This window comes from Brachionichthys hirsutus, chromosome 16 (assembly GCF_040956055.1).
Source record: "Brachionichthys hirsutus isolate HB-005 chromosome 16, CSIRO-AGI_Bhir_v1, whole genome shotgun sequence".
NCBI classification, from domain to species: Eukaryota; Metazoa; Chordata; class Actinopteri; order Lophiiformes; family Brachionichthyidae; genus Brachionichthys; species Brachionichthys hirsutus.
In genome coordinates this window covers 11,901,069-11,918,133 of record NC_090912.1, presented here as the reverse complement: position 1 = coordinate 11,918,133, position 17,065 = coordinate 11,901,069, and the positions used below count along the sequence as shown (strand labels likewise).

General features: G+C 42.1%; 1 protein-coding gene across 1 annotated transcript; it reads right to left on the bottom strand.

The window, feature by feature from the left end:
* Window positions 1-10,734: 10,734 nt before the first annotated feature.
* On the bottom strand, window positions 10,735-16,370 carry LOC137905647 (amine oxidase [copper-containing] 3-like). Its single transcript, XM_068749890.1, has 5 exons — window positions 14,798-16,370; window positions 14,540-14,658; window positions 11,438-11,604; window positions 11,102-11,234; window positions 10,735-11,010 (listed from the first exon to the last, which is right to left on the bottom strand). Exons 1-5 carry the CDS (start codon window positions 16,368-16,370, stop codon window positions 10,735-10,737), a joined length of 2,268 nt encoding a protein of 755 aa, XP_068605991.1.
* Window positions 16,371-17,065: the final 695 nt, after the last annotated feature.

Below are 17,065 nucleotides of genomic sequence, written 5' to 3'. Positions count from 1 at the left end.
TCGTGGTTCATAATCGGTAATAGTTGAAAACGAATGGTGATCTAGGGGTCTGTGTCACTGTTAGCATGCTTTTACAGGTAGTTTGGGATGAAATAAATATTTTTGGTGTTTTAAAGAAAACCCAGGCAAAACAGCAGCAATGAGTTAAGAAGTGATGACTGGCTGCCCCGCTAAAAAAAACAAACCCTAATCAACATCTTTAGATGTCTTTCGACGTAAATGGTACTGCATAAGTTAATACAGTAGTCCCTCATTTTCCGCGGGGGTTACGTTCCAAAAACAACCCGCAATAAGTGAAATCCGCAATGTAGTCATCTTTTATTTTATTTTATTATTATACATGTACATAAATGTTTTAAGGCTGTAAATCCCCTCACCACACACTTTATACACGTTTAACAGTCAGGCATTAATCTAAATAGATTGTTTCAGTATTATAGAATGAAACCAAAGATCAAAACCTGTTTTCAGAACTAAACATTTGTTTGAGGAATATAAATATATAGTACGTACAGTAAACGTTTTCCTGTTAATAATGTTAAGGCGTGCAGGTCGAGGAAAGAGCCGCTTGGAGTGCAGAAGAACAAATATTCTACTCGTGCTGTCTTTAGCCTCTCATGCTGCTTTATTGGATAGCTTAGCACAGCGGAACGGCAGCGGCTACATGTATCAACAGGAAGAAACAAAACCCAAAAGGGACGTGATGTTTATGCTCCTACAAAATAAAAGCCTCTTTTTACACAGAGAATAAGAGCGCTATAAAACAAACGCTTAACAAATAAACATGATAGCTTTTAGAAATAACGAATTAAATTTTAATGATCAACCTACGAGGTTGAACACATGAGAAGTTATTAATAGCGACTCGCTCGTATTTCACAGTTCCTCCGACCGCGCCTTCGTCCTTGTGCCGTTTCAAGGCGCGTTCAAGTGCAAAAAATAAAATCTGAAAAATTGCATTAAAACTCCGCGAAGCAGCGAAGTCGCGGAAGATGAACCGCATTATATCGAGGTACTGTGTACAAATAATGTTCAAATTGATACAAAACGGCTGGGCTTTACGCGAAAACATATTCTACAACAAGTCTGAGTAATAAATAATATTCAAGACTGTATTTTATTTGTTTGGTCTGCTGACAAATAGAAGTGTAAAACATATGGATTCATAGGGGTAATTATATTCAGTCAACTTGGTGCTGTTTTCAAGAGTTGGCACTGAGGCCGAAACCAAAACTGTTTCCACACAGCACATCTGACAACCCTCAACGTAGCACGTGTACTCTGCAAAAAGCACAAGGTGGATGAGTCATTTTTGGTATAATTGTGTATAAATGGACATTTCTTGTATTTCTGTTTATTTACCTGCAAAGAAGACGCGTGTTGCTCAATGTGAGCTTTACCAGGCCTGTCGTCTCCACCTGTTCCATGCTAACAACTAGCTGGTCTGTCTCGCACACGCGTCAGCATTGCTTCATCCACACAGTGTAATATCCCCCCACATGATCTTAATGCAAACTAAGCGATGATAAAGTTAACAGGTCAAACAGTAAAGAAAGGAGGCAAAAGCATTTCATTTGAGAGATGAATGGGATTGGAGCTGGCTTGTCAAAATCGATGCAGTGACGACTGAGAAGGAGGATTTGTCACTTGCATCCTAGTTCATGAAGTTCATGAAGCGCAGACCTCCACCAAGCAGCTCATTCCCCTCGTAATTGGATTCACACCGTCCACATGGTGATCTAGATCAGTGGCCCCCAACCTTATTGCTCCCACGGACCGGTTTCATGGCGGGCAAGTTTTTCACGGACCGGGGGGGTAATTAAATAAAAAAAGAGAAATCTAATCTTACCAATAAACTTTATATTATGCACTTGCAATAACTATTAAACAAGTATTACACCAGTATCTACTCACCATAAGTTGTCGTTGCAATAATCGCTTCTGTCCTTCTGTACGGCAGCACATTTAACTACTAGTCTTGTTTTGAATGTGTGCTTGTTATTTTTTCTAAAAATTAAAGCAGTTATTGGATGAGCGTCTGGAACTCTGACTGTATTTGGTCTTCAATTTTTTGTTTCATAAATTCCACATTCTTGTGTTTTAATCCAGGTTCTTGTTTTTTAATCCAGGTTCTTGTGTTTTAATCCAGCTTCTTGGTCTCTATGTGCCGAAGACGTTTTGACCCCTTCATTGTCTTGTTAACGAAGTCAGCCAGCTGTAGATAAACCCGAGTTTTAAGTCTGACTCCTGGTTTGTCTGTTAAAATACATTTTATTTTCTTCATCCTTCTCAGTTGGACTTTCCCATTAGCAAAGAAGCTCTCCAAAGACGTTTGTTTTTTAATTTAATTTTCAATAGTTTGCGGTGTTTTTAGGAACTTATCACGTAAAGCATGAAAATTCACAGGCAAATGTTACGTTGGCGAAAATCCGGTCGTTTTTCAAAATAAAACACCTTTTAGATGCTAATAATCAATACAACGGAAATTGTATGCATTAGTTATTCTTTCTGTGTGGCCCGGTAACAAATGCCAAATGGTTGGCGACCACTGATCTAGATCATCACCAAAACGTCCTCGATTGTTCTTGATAGCTTTTTAAACCAACCATGAAAAGTAAAAGTGAATCAGAGTAGTTTTTTTTTATTATTGTTTAATCCAAAATGTAATCAACTGTTCCTGGCGACACCCAACATTTCCTAAACATTTCATCAAGATCTGTTCAGAACGTTTTGAGTTATCTTGCTAACAGACAGACAAACCAACATAATCTCTTCAGAACAGGGAAGGAGCTGCGCTGTCTCTGTAATCTATGTCTGTAATCTGAACAACAAAACAATGATGCCGTTGACATTTAGACCTCGGCAGAGGCAATAAATGTTACGCAGCATTGTAACCACATGATGACATAATCTGAATCTGAATTACGATTAAAGACGTAGGTGCATAATCTCATTCAATTAATTATTAACAATATTCCATTTTTATGTAATAATTGTGCTTTTCTCATGAGGTGAAAATATGTCCACAGAGAAAAGGAAACAATTGTTCTGTGTTTTACTGTTGACCAACTGACGTAAAATGTGATGTCAAAACCGAAGCCTTAAAACGGATCAGGAAATTTACCCCTGAGCTCCTAAATTCTGATTCATTTGTAGCTGTAGAAGCAGAACCAGCATTAAAATGAGTCTTTTCTTCACTCAAGAAGAGCAAAACAAAAACAAAACCCCACTTCAACCAACCTCCAGCAAATCCAGTTGGTTCTTTTTTGCTCTTCTTGACTTACCTCGACCTGGATGAGTGAGAATCTACAGAGTGTTCTTTACTGAGTGTTACAGCAAACACCATCAGTCATCGCTTTATGCCTGAACAAGCCGTTAAACTGAAGGCCAGACGTATCACATTTGATACACATGGCCTTTCAGGATTTTACTTCTACTTCAGAAGTTTTTTTATTCCAGAAAAAGCTGATGGATACAAGCCAACACATCTGCATGTTCCATGAAATGTTTTTTTGGGATTTTTGCAAAATTTATATAAATTAGAGCATAAAGAATGATGTTGTTGTTTTTTCTGACACGTTTTTCAGAAGATTCCATTAGGACCTTATTTTCCCAAAATTTGAGTGTTCTGACGATTACTTAAAGGGTTAAATGCGCGGCAGCACATTTAACTACTAGTCTTGTTTTGAATGTGTGCTTGTTATTTTTCCTAAAAATTAAAGCAGTTATTGGATGAGCGTCTGGAACTCTGACTGTATTTGGTCTTCAATCATAATTACAACAATTAAATTCTGAATAAATCTTTAGGCATGTAGAGTTGCAGTAAAATGTTTCTAAAGCTGAGAATATCCAGGTGGATGAAAACAAGGACAAACAATCTTCCCATCATTAGTGTGAGAACAGAGTAAACTGTACAAGCGGCGTGACGCTGTCCCCGTAGCTGCTCATCTTACTGTCTGAATAAAGGACTGTTACAATAGCAGTGCCATTTCTCATATGAGAGTTTCATTAGCATGAGCATTTATAGCTTTATATAGCAGCTCTTTATTCAGCAGCCTAGTGTTACGTTATGTTTTTGTCTGCTCCTGCTCTCTGTCTCTCTATCACTCTTTATCCCTCTCTTTGTTTTTGACCCTCCTCCTACCTTTCTTTGTCTCTGTCATTGTCTCTGTCTTTCGACTATTTTCTCTCTCTCTCCTTCTTAATCCAGCTGTTGCAGACAGATGGTCGTCCACTATGAGCCTGAGGATCTGTCCGAGGTTTCTGCCTGTTAAAGGGAAGTGTTTCCTTGCCTCAGTCTCCAAAGTTCTTGCTCTTGTGGGTCAAGTTGGGTTCTGTCTTTCCCTGCTAATCCTGTAAAGTGCCTTGAGATTACTTCCTGTTGTGATCTGGCGCGATAGAATATTTACGTCTATTAAATGCATCTGTATAGATGTTCATTAATGTGCACTGTCCGTGTCAAATAAATGAATATATAAAAAAAAGAAAAGAAAGAAAATGGAAAAATAAAATTTAGTTGAATTGAAGTGAATGGAATTGAATTGATCAATAGCACAGCCCGTTTCAGCTGCCACCAATGAACCTGACTGCACCTCAGGCCAAGAGTGACATGAATGACAGTTGGAACATTCAGAAGATACTTTAGATCAACCACTCCCACGGACCTTTTACCCGTTTTTTTAGTTTCTGCTGCGGAATTAGTCCATGTTTTGGCGCACAGATCCCGGACAGCGCGCTACAGCTGGAGGATTTCCGCCTCCTGCGTGCGGATCGTGACCCGCTGCTCTCCGGTAAGGCCAAAGGCGGCGGACTCTGCTTCTATATTAACAAGGGCTGGTGCACCGACGTGACTGCGATCGCCCAACACGGTTCTCCTGCTCTGGAATATTTCTTCATTCACTGTAAACCCTTTTACTCTCCCCGTGAGTTCGCTTCATTCATCCTGGCAGCTGTTTACATCCCGCCGGCCGCCGACGTGCACGAGGCTCAACGTGCACTCGCGGAAAAGATTTTGTGTTTGGAACGGACTTTCCCTGATTTTCTTGTTATTGTTCTTGGAGATTTTAACAAGGGAAATCTGAGCCAGGAACTTCCCAAATACAGACAGTTTATGAAATGCCCCACCAGAGAGGAGAAGACGTCGGACCATTGCTACACGATGGTGGGCGGGCCCTATCACGCTCTGCCCCAGGCTGCCCTCGGACTATCAGACCGCGTGGTCATCCACCTCATCCCAGCATACAGACAGAGACTGAAGCTTGCTAAAACAGTAGCAAGCACAAGCAAGATCTGGACCGGTGAGGCTGTTGAGGAGCTCTGCTCGTGTTTGGAGACGACAGACTGGGACATATTTAGGGCTGCTACAGACAATCTGGACGAGTACACGGACACGGTGACCTCATAGATCAGCTACAATGAGGAGCGCATTGTACCAACGCACAACAGGGTGAGTTACGCTAACGACAAGCTCTGGTTCACGCCGAAGCTCAGCCAGATCAGACATGAGAAAGAGGCAGCGTGAAGGAGCGGAGACAGAGACAGCTATAAGGAGGTGAAGTACAGGTTTAGCAGGGAGCTGAAGAACGCTAAATCAGTATATTCACGCAGGCTCCAGCAGCAGTTCTCTGCCAACGACCCTGCAGCAGTTTGGAGGGGGCTGAGGACCATTACCAACTACAAGCCCAAAGCCCCCCGATCTCTGAACGACCTGCCGCTTGTCCAGCGTTTAAATATGCACTACTGCCGCTTCGACCAACCAGCCCCCCACACCCATCCGGACCCTCCAGTCACCCCCTCCTCCACCCACAACATGGAGGGCAAACCGCCAAATGCCTCCACAGACTCTCCCCCCCCCCACTGTCATTTGCATCCAGGAGCAGGATGTGCACAGACAGTTCACAAAGCTGAACCCCCGTGAAGCTGCGGGGCCGGACAATGTTTCCCCCCCCCACCCTGAAACACTGTCCCAGTGAGCTGACTCCTGTCTTCACAGACATCTTTAACACCTCCCTGGAGTCCTGTCATGTCCCAGCCTGCTTCAAGTCCTCCACCATTGTCCCTGTCCCCAAGAAGACAAGGATCACAGGACTTAATGACTACAGACCGGTAGCGCTGACATCTGTAGTCATGAAGTCTTTTGAGCGCCTGGTTCTCCACCACCTGAAGACCCTTTCCGCCCCCCTTCTGGACCCGCTGCAGTTCGCCTACCGAGCCACCAGGTCTCAATTCAATTCAGTTTTATTTATATAGTGCCAGATCACAACATAAAGTCATCTCAAGGCACTTTACAGGATTAGCAGGGAAAGACCTGCAGGGAAACACAGAACCCAACTTGACCCACAAGAGCAACGGAGGCAAGGAAAAACTTCCCTTTAACGGGCAGAAACCTTGGACAGAACCTAGGCTCATGGTGGACGGCCATCTGTCTGGCCGGCTGGGTTGAGAGAGAGAGAGGGAGAGAGAGAGAGAGAATGGCAGGTCGGAGACGACGCAGTCAATCCGGCCCTCCACTTCATCCTGCAGCATCTGGACTCCCCAGGAACCGACGCCAGGATCCTGTTTGTGGACTTCACCTCTGCATTCAACACCATCCTCCCGGGACTGCTCCAGGACAAGCTGCTCCAGCTCGATGTGCCCGACTCCCTCTGCTGGTGGATCACCGACTTCCTGACGGAGCGGAGGCAGCATGTGCGGCTGGGGTCTACGGTCTCGGACACCCTGACTATCAGCACCGGATCCCCCCAGGGCTGTGTACTTTCCCCCTGGCTCTTCTCCCTGTACACCAACTGCTGCACCTCCAGCCATCAGTCCGTCAAACTGATTAAGTTTGTGGACGACACCACCCTCATCGGGCTTATCTCGGACGGTGATGAGTCGGCCTATAGCAGGGAGGTGGACCGGCTGGCATCCTGGTGTAGCAGCAACAACCTGGAGCTGAACAGCCAGAAAACAGTGGAGATGATCGTGGACTTCAGGAAAGTCAAATTTATGGTGAGTAGATATTGCGTCACTATTAAATATGTATTTAATAGTTATTGCAAGTGCATAATATAAAGTTTATTGGTAAGATTATATTCCTCTTATTTAATTACCCCCTCCGGTCCGCGAAAAAATTGCCCGGCATGAAACCGGTCCATGGCAGGAAAAAGGGTGGGGACCGCTGCTTCAGATGATGATCCGGATCACCATGAGGATGCTGTGAATCCAAAATTATGAGGGAAATGAGCTGCTTGGTGGAGGTTTGTGCTCTCTGCGTACTTTTCTAGTTTATATTATATTAAATAAAAAAACACATAACTGTATACCACCGTTGTATGGATACGCAAACATTCCATTCTTCTTCTATTCAGTACATCCTCTTTTAATCACTACAATTTATGACCTTTCCGGGAATGTGGTCTGACATCGGCCAAGACGATATTTGTCAGAGCCATCACTGGAATTTTGTGTAGTACTCAAAATCAACAGAAAGTTTGCGTGATTTTTTTCCCTCCAGTTCAATATTATATGGATGGATAACGAAATAATATTTCATGATGGTGTAGCTTAGCTTGTCACTTTTACTTTCCTGAATATAACATGCAAGAGGAAGGAAACAAATCATCAGCGTGCTGATCAGCCAAGGCGAAGTCGTCAAATTATTTCCATGTAGCTTGCTTTAAATAGTTTTGACTCACACAAACAATGAGGTGCATCAGGTTATCTGTGCAAAAACACTTCTATAGTTATTATATTTAATAAAATAAACACAAAGTTTAAATAATACAGTAGTCCTTCATTTTCCGCGGGGGTTAGGTTCCAAAAACAACCCGCAATAAGTGAAATCCGCAATGTAGTAATTTTTATTTTTTTTACAATTATTATACATGTACATAAATGTTTTAAGGCTGTAAAACCCCTCACCACACACTTTATACACTTTTAACAGTCAGGCATTAATCTAAATAGATTGTTTCAGTATTATAGAATGAAACCAAAGATCAGAACCTTTACAGAACGAAACATTTGTTTGAGAAATATAAATATATAGTACGTACAGTAAACGTTTTCCTGTTAATAATGTTAAGGCGTGCAGGTCGAGGAAAAAGCCGCTTGGAGTGCAGAAGAACAAATATTCTACTCGTGCTGTCTTTAGCCTCTCATGCTGCTTTATTGGATAGCTTAGCACAGCGGAACGGCAGCGGCTACATGTATCAACAGGAAGAAACAAAACCCAAAAGGGACGTGACGTTTATGCTCCTACAAAATAAAAGCCTCTTTTTACACAGAGGATAAGAGCGCTATAAAACAAACGCTTAACAAATAAACATGATAGCTTTTAGAAATAAAGAATTTAATTTTAATGATCAACCTACGAGGTTGAACACATAAGAAGTTATTAATAGCAACTCGCGCGTATTTCACAGTTCCACCGACCGCGCCCCTTCGTCTTGCGCCGTTTCAAGGCGCGTTCAAGTGCAAAAAAAAAATCTGAAATTGCACTAAAAAACTCCGCGAAGCAGCGAAGTCGTGGAAAATGAACCGCATTATATCGAGGGACTACTGTAATTTAAATTCCAGCTTTCCCCATCAGATGCATTTAAACAATAAGCCTGACTGCTGGACAAGGGTTTCTGCAGGAGTTCTTATTTTAAACATAAATATATCCAAACCATGACATAGCAATGCTGATAATGTCACATCATGCAGCTGCTGAGTTAGGGTACTGGTTGAGTTCCAGCACTGCATAATACTACTGTAGTAATTATGAGAAACACAAGGTTTAAATCATTTTAAGACCTCCTGCAAAGTTCATGTTGCAGGTGAAATGTTCCTTTAAGCTTGTAGAGCACATCGAGTAGAATAAGCAAATAAAGTTAGTTTTCTACAAGTCGGTTTAAAAACATGGTTCATAAAGGTCGATCCATTCTGAAAAGGAGAACTGCAGTCCAGATTCAGTGCGTTTAACACATGTAAATCATTAAACCAGATCAGTTCACTGTGTTCTCTATGCAGCCACGAAGGAACCCTGACCCAAACCCAGTCACTTTGAATCACATGCAAATTTTTTGCACAAACAATTACTGCAATTTATATACGTCTCCAATATTCATGTAAATATTAATCAACATTTTGTATTCTAAAATTTAATGTGAAATGTCTAAATTGTAAAATCAAATCCTGATACAGAATAAATATATTTTTAAGTATAAATTAGACCCCCATATTCTGTGGATAAAGTTCATTAATTGTGTCTTAGATTTTATTTCTCACTAGTTTAATCTTTGTCTTTGCATGCAGCCCTGGTGACTGTCTAACTAACCATAGAACAAACATTTGGTAACACTTAAATTCAGCGACTAGTTTATGTCATTTGTTCCCTTTTTATTCCAGATTGTGATTGCAGTGCAAAATTAATACGGTACCGATTTAAACGTTTTTGGTTGTCTGGTTTCTTCCCGTCCCTCGTCCAGGACACGTGATTCAAAGGATCATCATGAATCCCTGCAGAAGCCTGCTGATTTATCTTTATGTGAATACTTTTTATTCCTTCATGCTAAATAGCCTTGATATTGCCACTACAAGATTGGTAGACTTTCCCACGATCTGATTTGCTGTCGCTTCTGTCCGTCGTATTGTTAGCCAATCATTGAACGGGTTACACTCTGAAGGGCGGAGACACTTGCGCTGATGCTTTGATTTTAACGGAGAGACAGTCTTCCTCCGCGGTGCGAGCGACCGTCTGAGCGGTCAGCAAAAGAACACCAAACGGAATGGATCGAGTTTACGCCACCGACCTTAAAAAAGGAATTACTTCTGAAAGAAAAGTAAATGTAATATTATTACTCAAAATGTAAAAGTAATTCATTACAACACTTCTTACTGGGGCAAAGTAATATTACTTTTAGTTACTAGTTGATTTAGTTACTTTCCCAACACTGTTAACTATTTGCGACACCCCAATACAATTTCAAGAGTGCTGCGTTCCTCTGAAAGACTTTTTACAAATTTGTTCTTTTCAGAGTCAGATGGCCCATTTTCACCGAAGAAAAGAAATTGCCTGATAATAATACATTATAGAATAGAATACCACTTTATTGTTATTTCACACAGTGATGCAATGAAATTAAGTAGGCTCCGCACAGTACAAAAAACAGTAATGGTGAATTAAAAAAAGAACCATACAAAGGACAGATCAGGCATGAAGTTATTACGGTAAACATACAGCATTAATGGCAGTAGATGCTGTGAATATGATTGTTTTAAGTGTTATTCAGTGTCCGCATGGCCCATGGGAAGAAGCCTGGTGGTGTGGGATTTGATTGACCTGAAGCGCCATCCAGAGGGCAGCAGGTCAAATAGGTGATGGGCGGGGTGTGAGGGGTCTCCGGTGATGGCCCTGGATCTGTTATTTTAAAGGGTGCGCGGCCACATCCTGCCTCAATATACAAATACACATCACCTGATATGCATAAATCTAGTAAGAATTCAGGTTCATACAACTTGGAATTGGAAAATATGCATAAAATTGTTGATACTCAATAACCTAATAATTGTGCACATTGTACTGGAGCATCAAGGTCTTTAGATGATTTTGGGGATAGGGTTTGGTAAAATCCACTTAAGACACCCCACATTTCATATTCTTTGTTCTATTCAATATAATAAATCAATTCATTAAATTTCTCTTATAATAATTTCCCCAACACAAAATTAAATTAGTGGAAGAGATCAAACAACGTCTTAGATCATCTCTCATGGTTTACTGGGAGCAAAACCGTGGTAGGTGAAGGGTTCCAGCATGGGCGTGCAAGTCTCTTGAGCCAGGCAGGCCATCCTGTTGTTGTCACAGCTGTCCTCGGTGCCTGGGCTGATGTACACAGCGTCACCAGAGTGGATGGATGGGTCCTCTTCAAAGTAGTTGTGAGGCCGCAACAGGACTCCTCCACCATTGCCCACAGTTACTGTGTTTGGGATGTCTTCTGAGTGGGGGATATGGAGGAAGCCAGTGGTCACCCAGGCAACCAGATCCTGTGGACAATAAAGATACAGGAGGATGAAATACATTACATACAAATTTAAGTCGTCATAATGATTTCAAAAATAAACAGTCCTTTCATACCTCATTTTCAATGTTTTCGTTGTCTTCAATGTACTTGCTAAAGTCAACAGCTGGAGACCACATATCAAACTGATTGTACAGACTACCGCTGGCCTGCTCCAGGTCCTTCTGCTTAGTGATGGCTACCTTGTACCTGGACAAGCAAATTTATGTTAGACTCAGAGAGAGCAACAGATTACATGATGACAGCAGATTTTGAGGCAGTGCAGATAAAAAAATGTATCCCCTTTCAGAATGTAGAACACAAAGCGATGACGAATGTGAAACATATTAACAAGCTTCTGTGACTTCAAGTCTCTTATTCCATCTCATCATCACAGAAGCCTCACCCCTCACCTGGCCCAAGACAAGGCTCTCTCCTCTGGCTGGGTTTCTGGGAGGTGGTCCCCAACAAAGCTGGACACCTGCAGCCTGTAGGACCGCTGGTGACCCCACCTATTTTTCTGTGTGCTGGCAATGTGGAGGTAGCGAGGAATCTTGGTGTCATGTCGTAAAGCGGCCTCCTGTGTGGTCAAATGCAAGATATACATTAACAAACTCCATCTGTAATAACATGTTTCTTTGTATTTCCAACATCGGCTTAGTTGTGAGGATTGTGTGTTTCTCTGCTGCCCTGATTAGTGATTGAAGCTGAAGCTGGTGGATTGTTGGGACCGGCCTCTACACACCTGACGTTCACTCTGCCATCACCATTGGTTTCTGAGCTCCTGTTTGTCCTACCTTTGCTGCGATTATAATTCCAGAGTGCTTGATGTTGTTCAGTCTGTTTCCTGTGCTCCAACATTCTCTTGTTTGTTTGGCTCTGCTCAGTGTCAGTTCCAACATCTCGCCAGCTGCAGGTTCTCTTATTGTTTTGTTGTTCTGGTGGTGGTTTTTGTTTGTTGGTTAATTTTGGATCCATACCAAATCTATATTTAAATATATCTACACCAGATACAGATCGATTTTGTGAGTAAGTTTTGGTTCTGGCGGTGTATATTGATTTTACTGTATTTTTGCTACGCCCGCCCATTAGCCTGCAGTTTTTGCGTATTGAAATATTTTTTATTCATATTGTTCTAGTACTCCAGCCGGTTCATTCCTCAGTTGTTTGTAATTGTTTTCTTTCTTCAATATTAAATTTAAAGTATCTCTTGTGTTGGTGTCTGCTTCCTGGGTTCCAAACATTACTCTTGGCCTTAGATATTAGACATTACGGTAGTGCTTACCTGCAACCCTCTGCCCCGACCCCAATTTTAGCAATTTTAATTCACCACACATACCAACACCTTGGGGTTTGAGTGGGTGTTGGGCGGGGAGTTATATGATAGGGAGGCTACAGTGGAGTTGTGCGCTCTGGCTCGCCATCCTTGGTGGTGGGCGGGTGGTCTTTGGGGGTGTGGGGTTGGGTGCCGGTGGGGCACCGGGCCGGCCTGCTGTGCAGCGTGCCATTGCAGGACACTAAGATGGTCCTCCTGTGGGGCCCTGGGGATCATGCTCTGGGTTCTGTTGCAGCTTGGGGTGTTATGGGGGGCCATTCTGCTTATGCTGGGTCCAGGGTGATAGCGCTCTCCTTTGGTGGAGGTTTCATGCATGCCAGATCCACCACACCAGCACCTATTAAAACTCAATACAAGCGTTAACTCTTCCCCCGGTCACTGAGCCATTGGAGGTTGCTGGGTTAGTGTCTGTGGCTCTCACTCTGCCTCTTCTTCCTCAGATCTCCTGAGACCTAGATGATCCAGACTCTCCTCTTGAGACTCTTGCGAATCTGGTTTTTTAGGAATAACTCTTGGAATTATGGTTGAATGAAAGGGGTGGAAACAAGCAGCACAAATAAATCCACTGCAATTTCTCTTCAGAACACTGTGTATTCCTCACTATTTGTCTGTCTGTCTTGTTGGTTCCATGTTTCACTATGGTGTGGCACAGCCCTCGACAGCGCAATGTAGGAAATATCACTCAATAAAACATAATAGGCTAGTATGCCAAGAGTGTAGGTGATGGTCACGGTCATATTAAATAAAATAAATTGCATGAAACTCAAACAATGATTGACACCATGTATGATGTCCTTTTTGAGCAAAATGCGGACAAGTAGAAAAACACACACACTGTCATTGAGGTTCTGCTGCTTCTTGGCTCTACAGAGAGGAAGACTCATTGTCCACCAGCCCGTCCACACATTTAAGTCTCAGTCAGTGGAGTCCAACCTGACCCTTTTACGGAGCACTGTTTCATGCTTCCGTGTTTCATCGGCAGTGGTCTGGCTGACTCTTGTTGGGCAGCTGTTGCTCAGTTAGTAGAGTGGGTTGTGCAGTGACTGATGTGTCAGTGGTTTCAATATTGGCTCCAACTGTCTCCATCTCTAAATTTCCTTGGGCAAGACTGATGGGCCTGGCATCGCCTTGCATGCCCACTGATGTGTGAATGTGTGCTTGAAAGGGTGAATGCAAGGCTTTGTAAAGTGTTTTTGGGCACCATGCAGGTGTCGAAACCACAAAAAGGTTTAAACAATTTACCATGTGTTGCCTACCAACAGGACAAATGCATCAGATGTGCCAGTTTCCAAACTGGGGACAGACCTGCCAACATTGTCTGTTCCTGCACTCTTGTTGGGGGTGAACTTCCAGTCTGTCTTCCTGAGAGGACTGGTCTTGCTACTGACCCAACTCTCTTTGCTGCTTGATCTCTGTCTGGCCTCTTCTCTCTGTTGCTGCTATCACCATTCTTGGACTGTGGAATTGACCAGTACTTGCTCCTGGTGGACCCTATGTCCTTTTAATTTCACTGTTTTGTCTTACTTATGTGTTTCAGGGGATGCATCTCCGAATATTCATTGGGGCCCTGTCCCTTTGCCATGGAATAAATATAAATATGTAATAAATGATTGTAAGATGTTTGTAATGATTTACAGTATTTGTGAATGTCACGCTACTTAGTATGCTGAGTCATCCAAAAAAAATATTGTCTTTCTTTTCTATGTCAGAACAAAAATAAGTTCCGACCACTTGGACAACCTGAATGGTCCTAATTGTCTGCCCCGGGCACAGACAAAGACAGATAACAGATGGACAAGGTTAGTTTTTGGAATCAAGATGCAACATAGTATTTATATCTAGCAGTCTAACAGATTTTACTGGGATATGGGAAATCCTGAGAAATTACAAACATGGAAAATGCATAAAATTGCAAAAAATAAACATGAAGAAATACAACTACAACTACTAAAGCAGTTCAGGTACTATATTTTACCTGAACTGCTTTACTTCTTTTCATTCTTGTTTGTGAGATTTTTGTATGGTGATAGAAAAGATGTTCAATAAAATGCATTCGTTTTACAACTACTTATTACTATTATTACTACTATCCCTTTCAATGTGTATCAATAATTGCTGCGTTAGTTTCACTTGCCGTTGAGCATACTGTCACTTGTTAAATTGTAAAGTCACACGTCACCTGCTCAGTTTGAAGCTGTTTTCCCACCACCTTAGGAATCATGGCATGACGTTCAGGCATCCAGGGCACTGAAACATTTACAAACTCCATGTCTTTTGTCTGGAACACATTCTTCACTCCTGGGGAAGGAACAGATTCATTGGACTACATTTTATTATATTATACATTATTTATAGTTAGATGGGCTACGTAATAAAAGTTTTTTTTAAATATATTTTTAAATATCATTCTGTAATTCTCTAGATTTCCTATACCCACCTAAAACATCAAGATCCACTTTGAAGTTGATAAAATGGGTGTGGACATTTCCAGTGACATTCTCTGCCACTTGGTCTCCAAACGGAAAATTGTCCTTCAATGCAAATGAAGAGGCAATATAACCAGTGGCATGAACTTTGGCCTCCACTGAGCCACTCTGGTAGAAAATGAAATCCAACATGTAGTCATAGTTTCCAATTGTAGAGACTGTCCTGAAAACTAAGGCGCTGTTTCCTAATCCTCCGTAACTGTTGAGGTAAACATCCGAAAAGTGCCTCCGGAGTGGACCGCCCATATCATGCTCAAAAACACAAATTGAATTTCTGAGTCGACGTGGAACATCAGTGTTAAAAAAATTGAAAGTGTCAATGTAGGTGGCTGAATAAGGACAATCCACCCCTCTGACCAGTTCATAGGAAAGCCGACCAATGCCAAAACTTCCATCAACATATTTGGTGAGCATTAAAGCCGGGTTCATGGACCCATAGACTGACATGGCCTCTTGAACACTTAACTCGTAGATGATCCTCTCCCCTTTAAAACGAACATCAAAAATTCTCATACCTCTGAGCATGTTGAGACCAAAAGCAAAGCTCCAGTGAAGATATACAATGTGATTGTTCTTCACACTGAATCGTTTCCCATGTATATAAAATTGCTGGGGTCCAACACCCGTGGGTTTCTGCTTGGGTTTGAGTGATGCATAATTTGGCATCTGTTTGGAGATGACTTTGGTCACATTTCCTGCCTCATATTTTTCCTTCAGTTGCAATACGCTGTCAAAGTACTGACCATTATAAAACACGTTAATGACATTCCAGGACAAGAAATCTATGCTTTGATGGTTAATTAATATCTCAAAACTCAATGGGTGGATGAAATAGCCTGTCTTATTTCGAAACAGAGAAAACCAGGATTGTCTGTCCCCTGACTTGAGTCCTCTGGGCATGCCGTCTATAAACCTAACATCTTCCAATGTCTCAATATCAAAACTTTCCTTCAGCAGCTGAGTGATGGGCTGAAGTGCATTCCACAAGAACCTTTCTAAAAGAATGTACTCCCCAGTAGTCACTGGACGTGCAGTAAAAGGGAGCTCCCTTTTGTATCTCTCAAAGGTGACATCTCGGTGGTAGACTGGATTGGGCAGAGGACCCACTGCATACTCCTTAATGCTCTTCTTATTGCCATGAAAAACCACTGAAGTTGCTTCCCTTACTGGTTTTTGTCCATTGGAATCCAGATATTGCAAAATGTCCTGCTTTTTGGGCAGGGAGAGTTCGATCAGATACAAGACGTCAGCCGAAGGAGGTGAAGCCGGTTCATAAGTGATGTTCATCCCTTGGATCTTTGACATGTAGTCTCGCACTTGTCGAAGTTCTTCCACTGAGAGATCAGCAAAAACAGTGCTGCGCTCATTGTGCAGCACAGTTGGAACTGAATTTACCTTTTGAAGTGGGCATTCTTCAGTGCGTTGAGTGTTGAGCCATATCAGAACAAAGTTAGCTATCAATGAGGCAACAACCGCAAAACCCAGAAGGCATTTGAGGATGATGGAAATAGTTCGAGAGACCATTTCTCCGCAGATGCAACCAAAGATGGTTATGGTTGAGCGAAAGGAATTCTTGGTTTTAATAGCAGCTGTGTAAAGGGGAGAGGCTACTGATATCAAAGTCCTTTTTTATAACACTAGTCTTTGATAAGAGTAATAGTATCTAAACCCTTTGTGCACCTTGGCATATTTTTTGCTGTTTTCAGTTAAAAAATACTCAGTTTTACCTGTGTTAATAATAGTTGGACAAAATATGTACGTTCACAATGCAGTTTTAACACTTGTCTTTTATATGAGCAATAGAGCCCATGTTTAAATGTGTTAAATATTTTATTTAAAAAAAGAAACAATTCAAATTAAAGCCGCAAGCGGCGTTGTAGGCCCTCGCCGGCCGACAGGCCGTTGAGCTGACCCGCCGACGCACGCCGCTTTTGTCCTGAGTGCTTCACAAGTGTTTAGATTTGAGCTGCATGAGTAGCTCACAGTTTAGTCAAATCGTTATTTGGATTATATGGCCATCTGCCATCAGGAGTTTCAATCCAATATGGCCGCCTTCTTGTGTGTCTGGGGGCGTGGCCATATTTTTATTTATTTTTTTGCCCTGACATGACGCATGTCTGTACCGAATTTCGTGGCTGTCCGACAAAGTTGGCGTCGGACCCCTCCCCATAGGAGGGGTTGCCATCGCCACGGCAACACCGTAAAAACAACAACATGGT

What these genes read in the sequence shown, in the direction of transcription:
- LOC137905647 (XM_068749890.1), bottom strand. Translation starts at nt 16,370, where the DNA reads ATGGTCTCTCGAACTATTTCCATCATCCTCAAATGCCTTCTGGGTTTT. An exon ending in AGTGGATCTTGATGTTTTAG is followed by an intron (nt 14,659 to 14,797) that starts GTGGGTATAGGA and finishes TTCCTTCCCCAG; the next exon opens with GAGTGAAGAATGTGTTCCAG. An exon ending in ACGAAAACATTGAAAATGAG is followed by an intron (nt 11,011 to 11,101) that starts GTATGAAAGGAC and finishes TATTGTCCACAG; the next exon opens with GATCTGGTTGCCTGGGTGAC.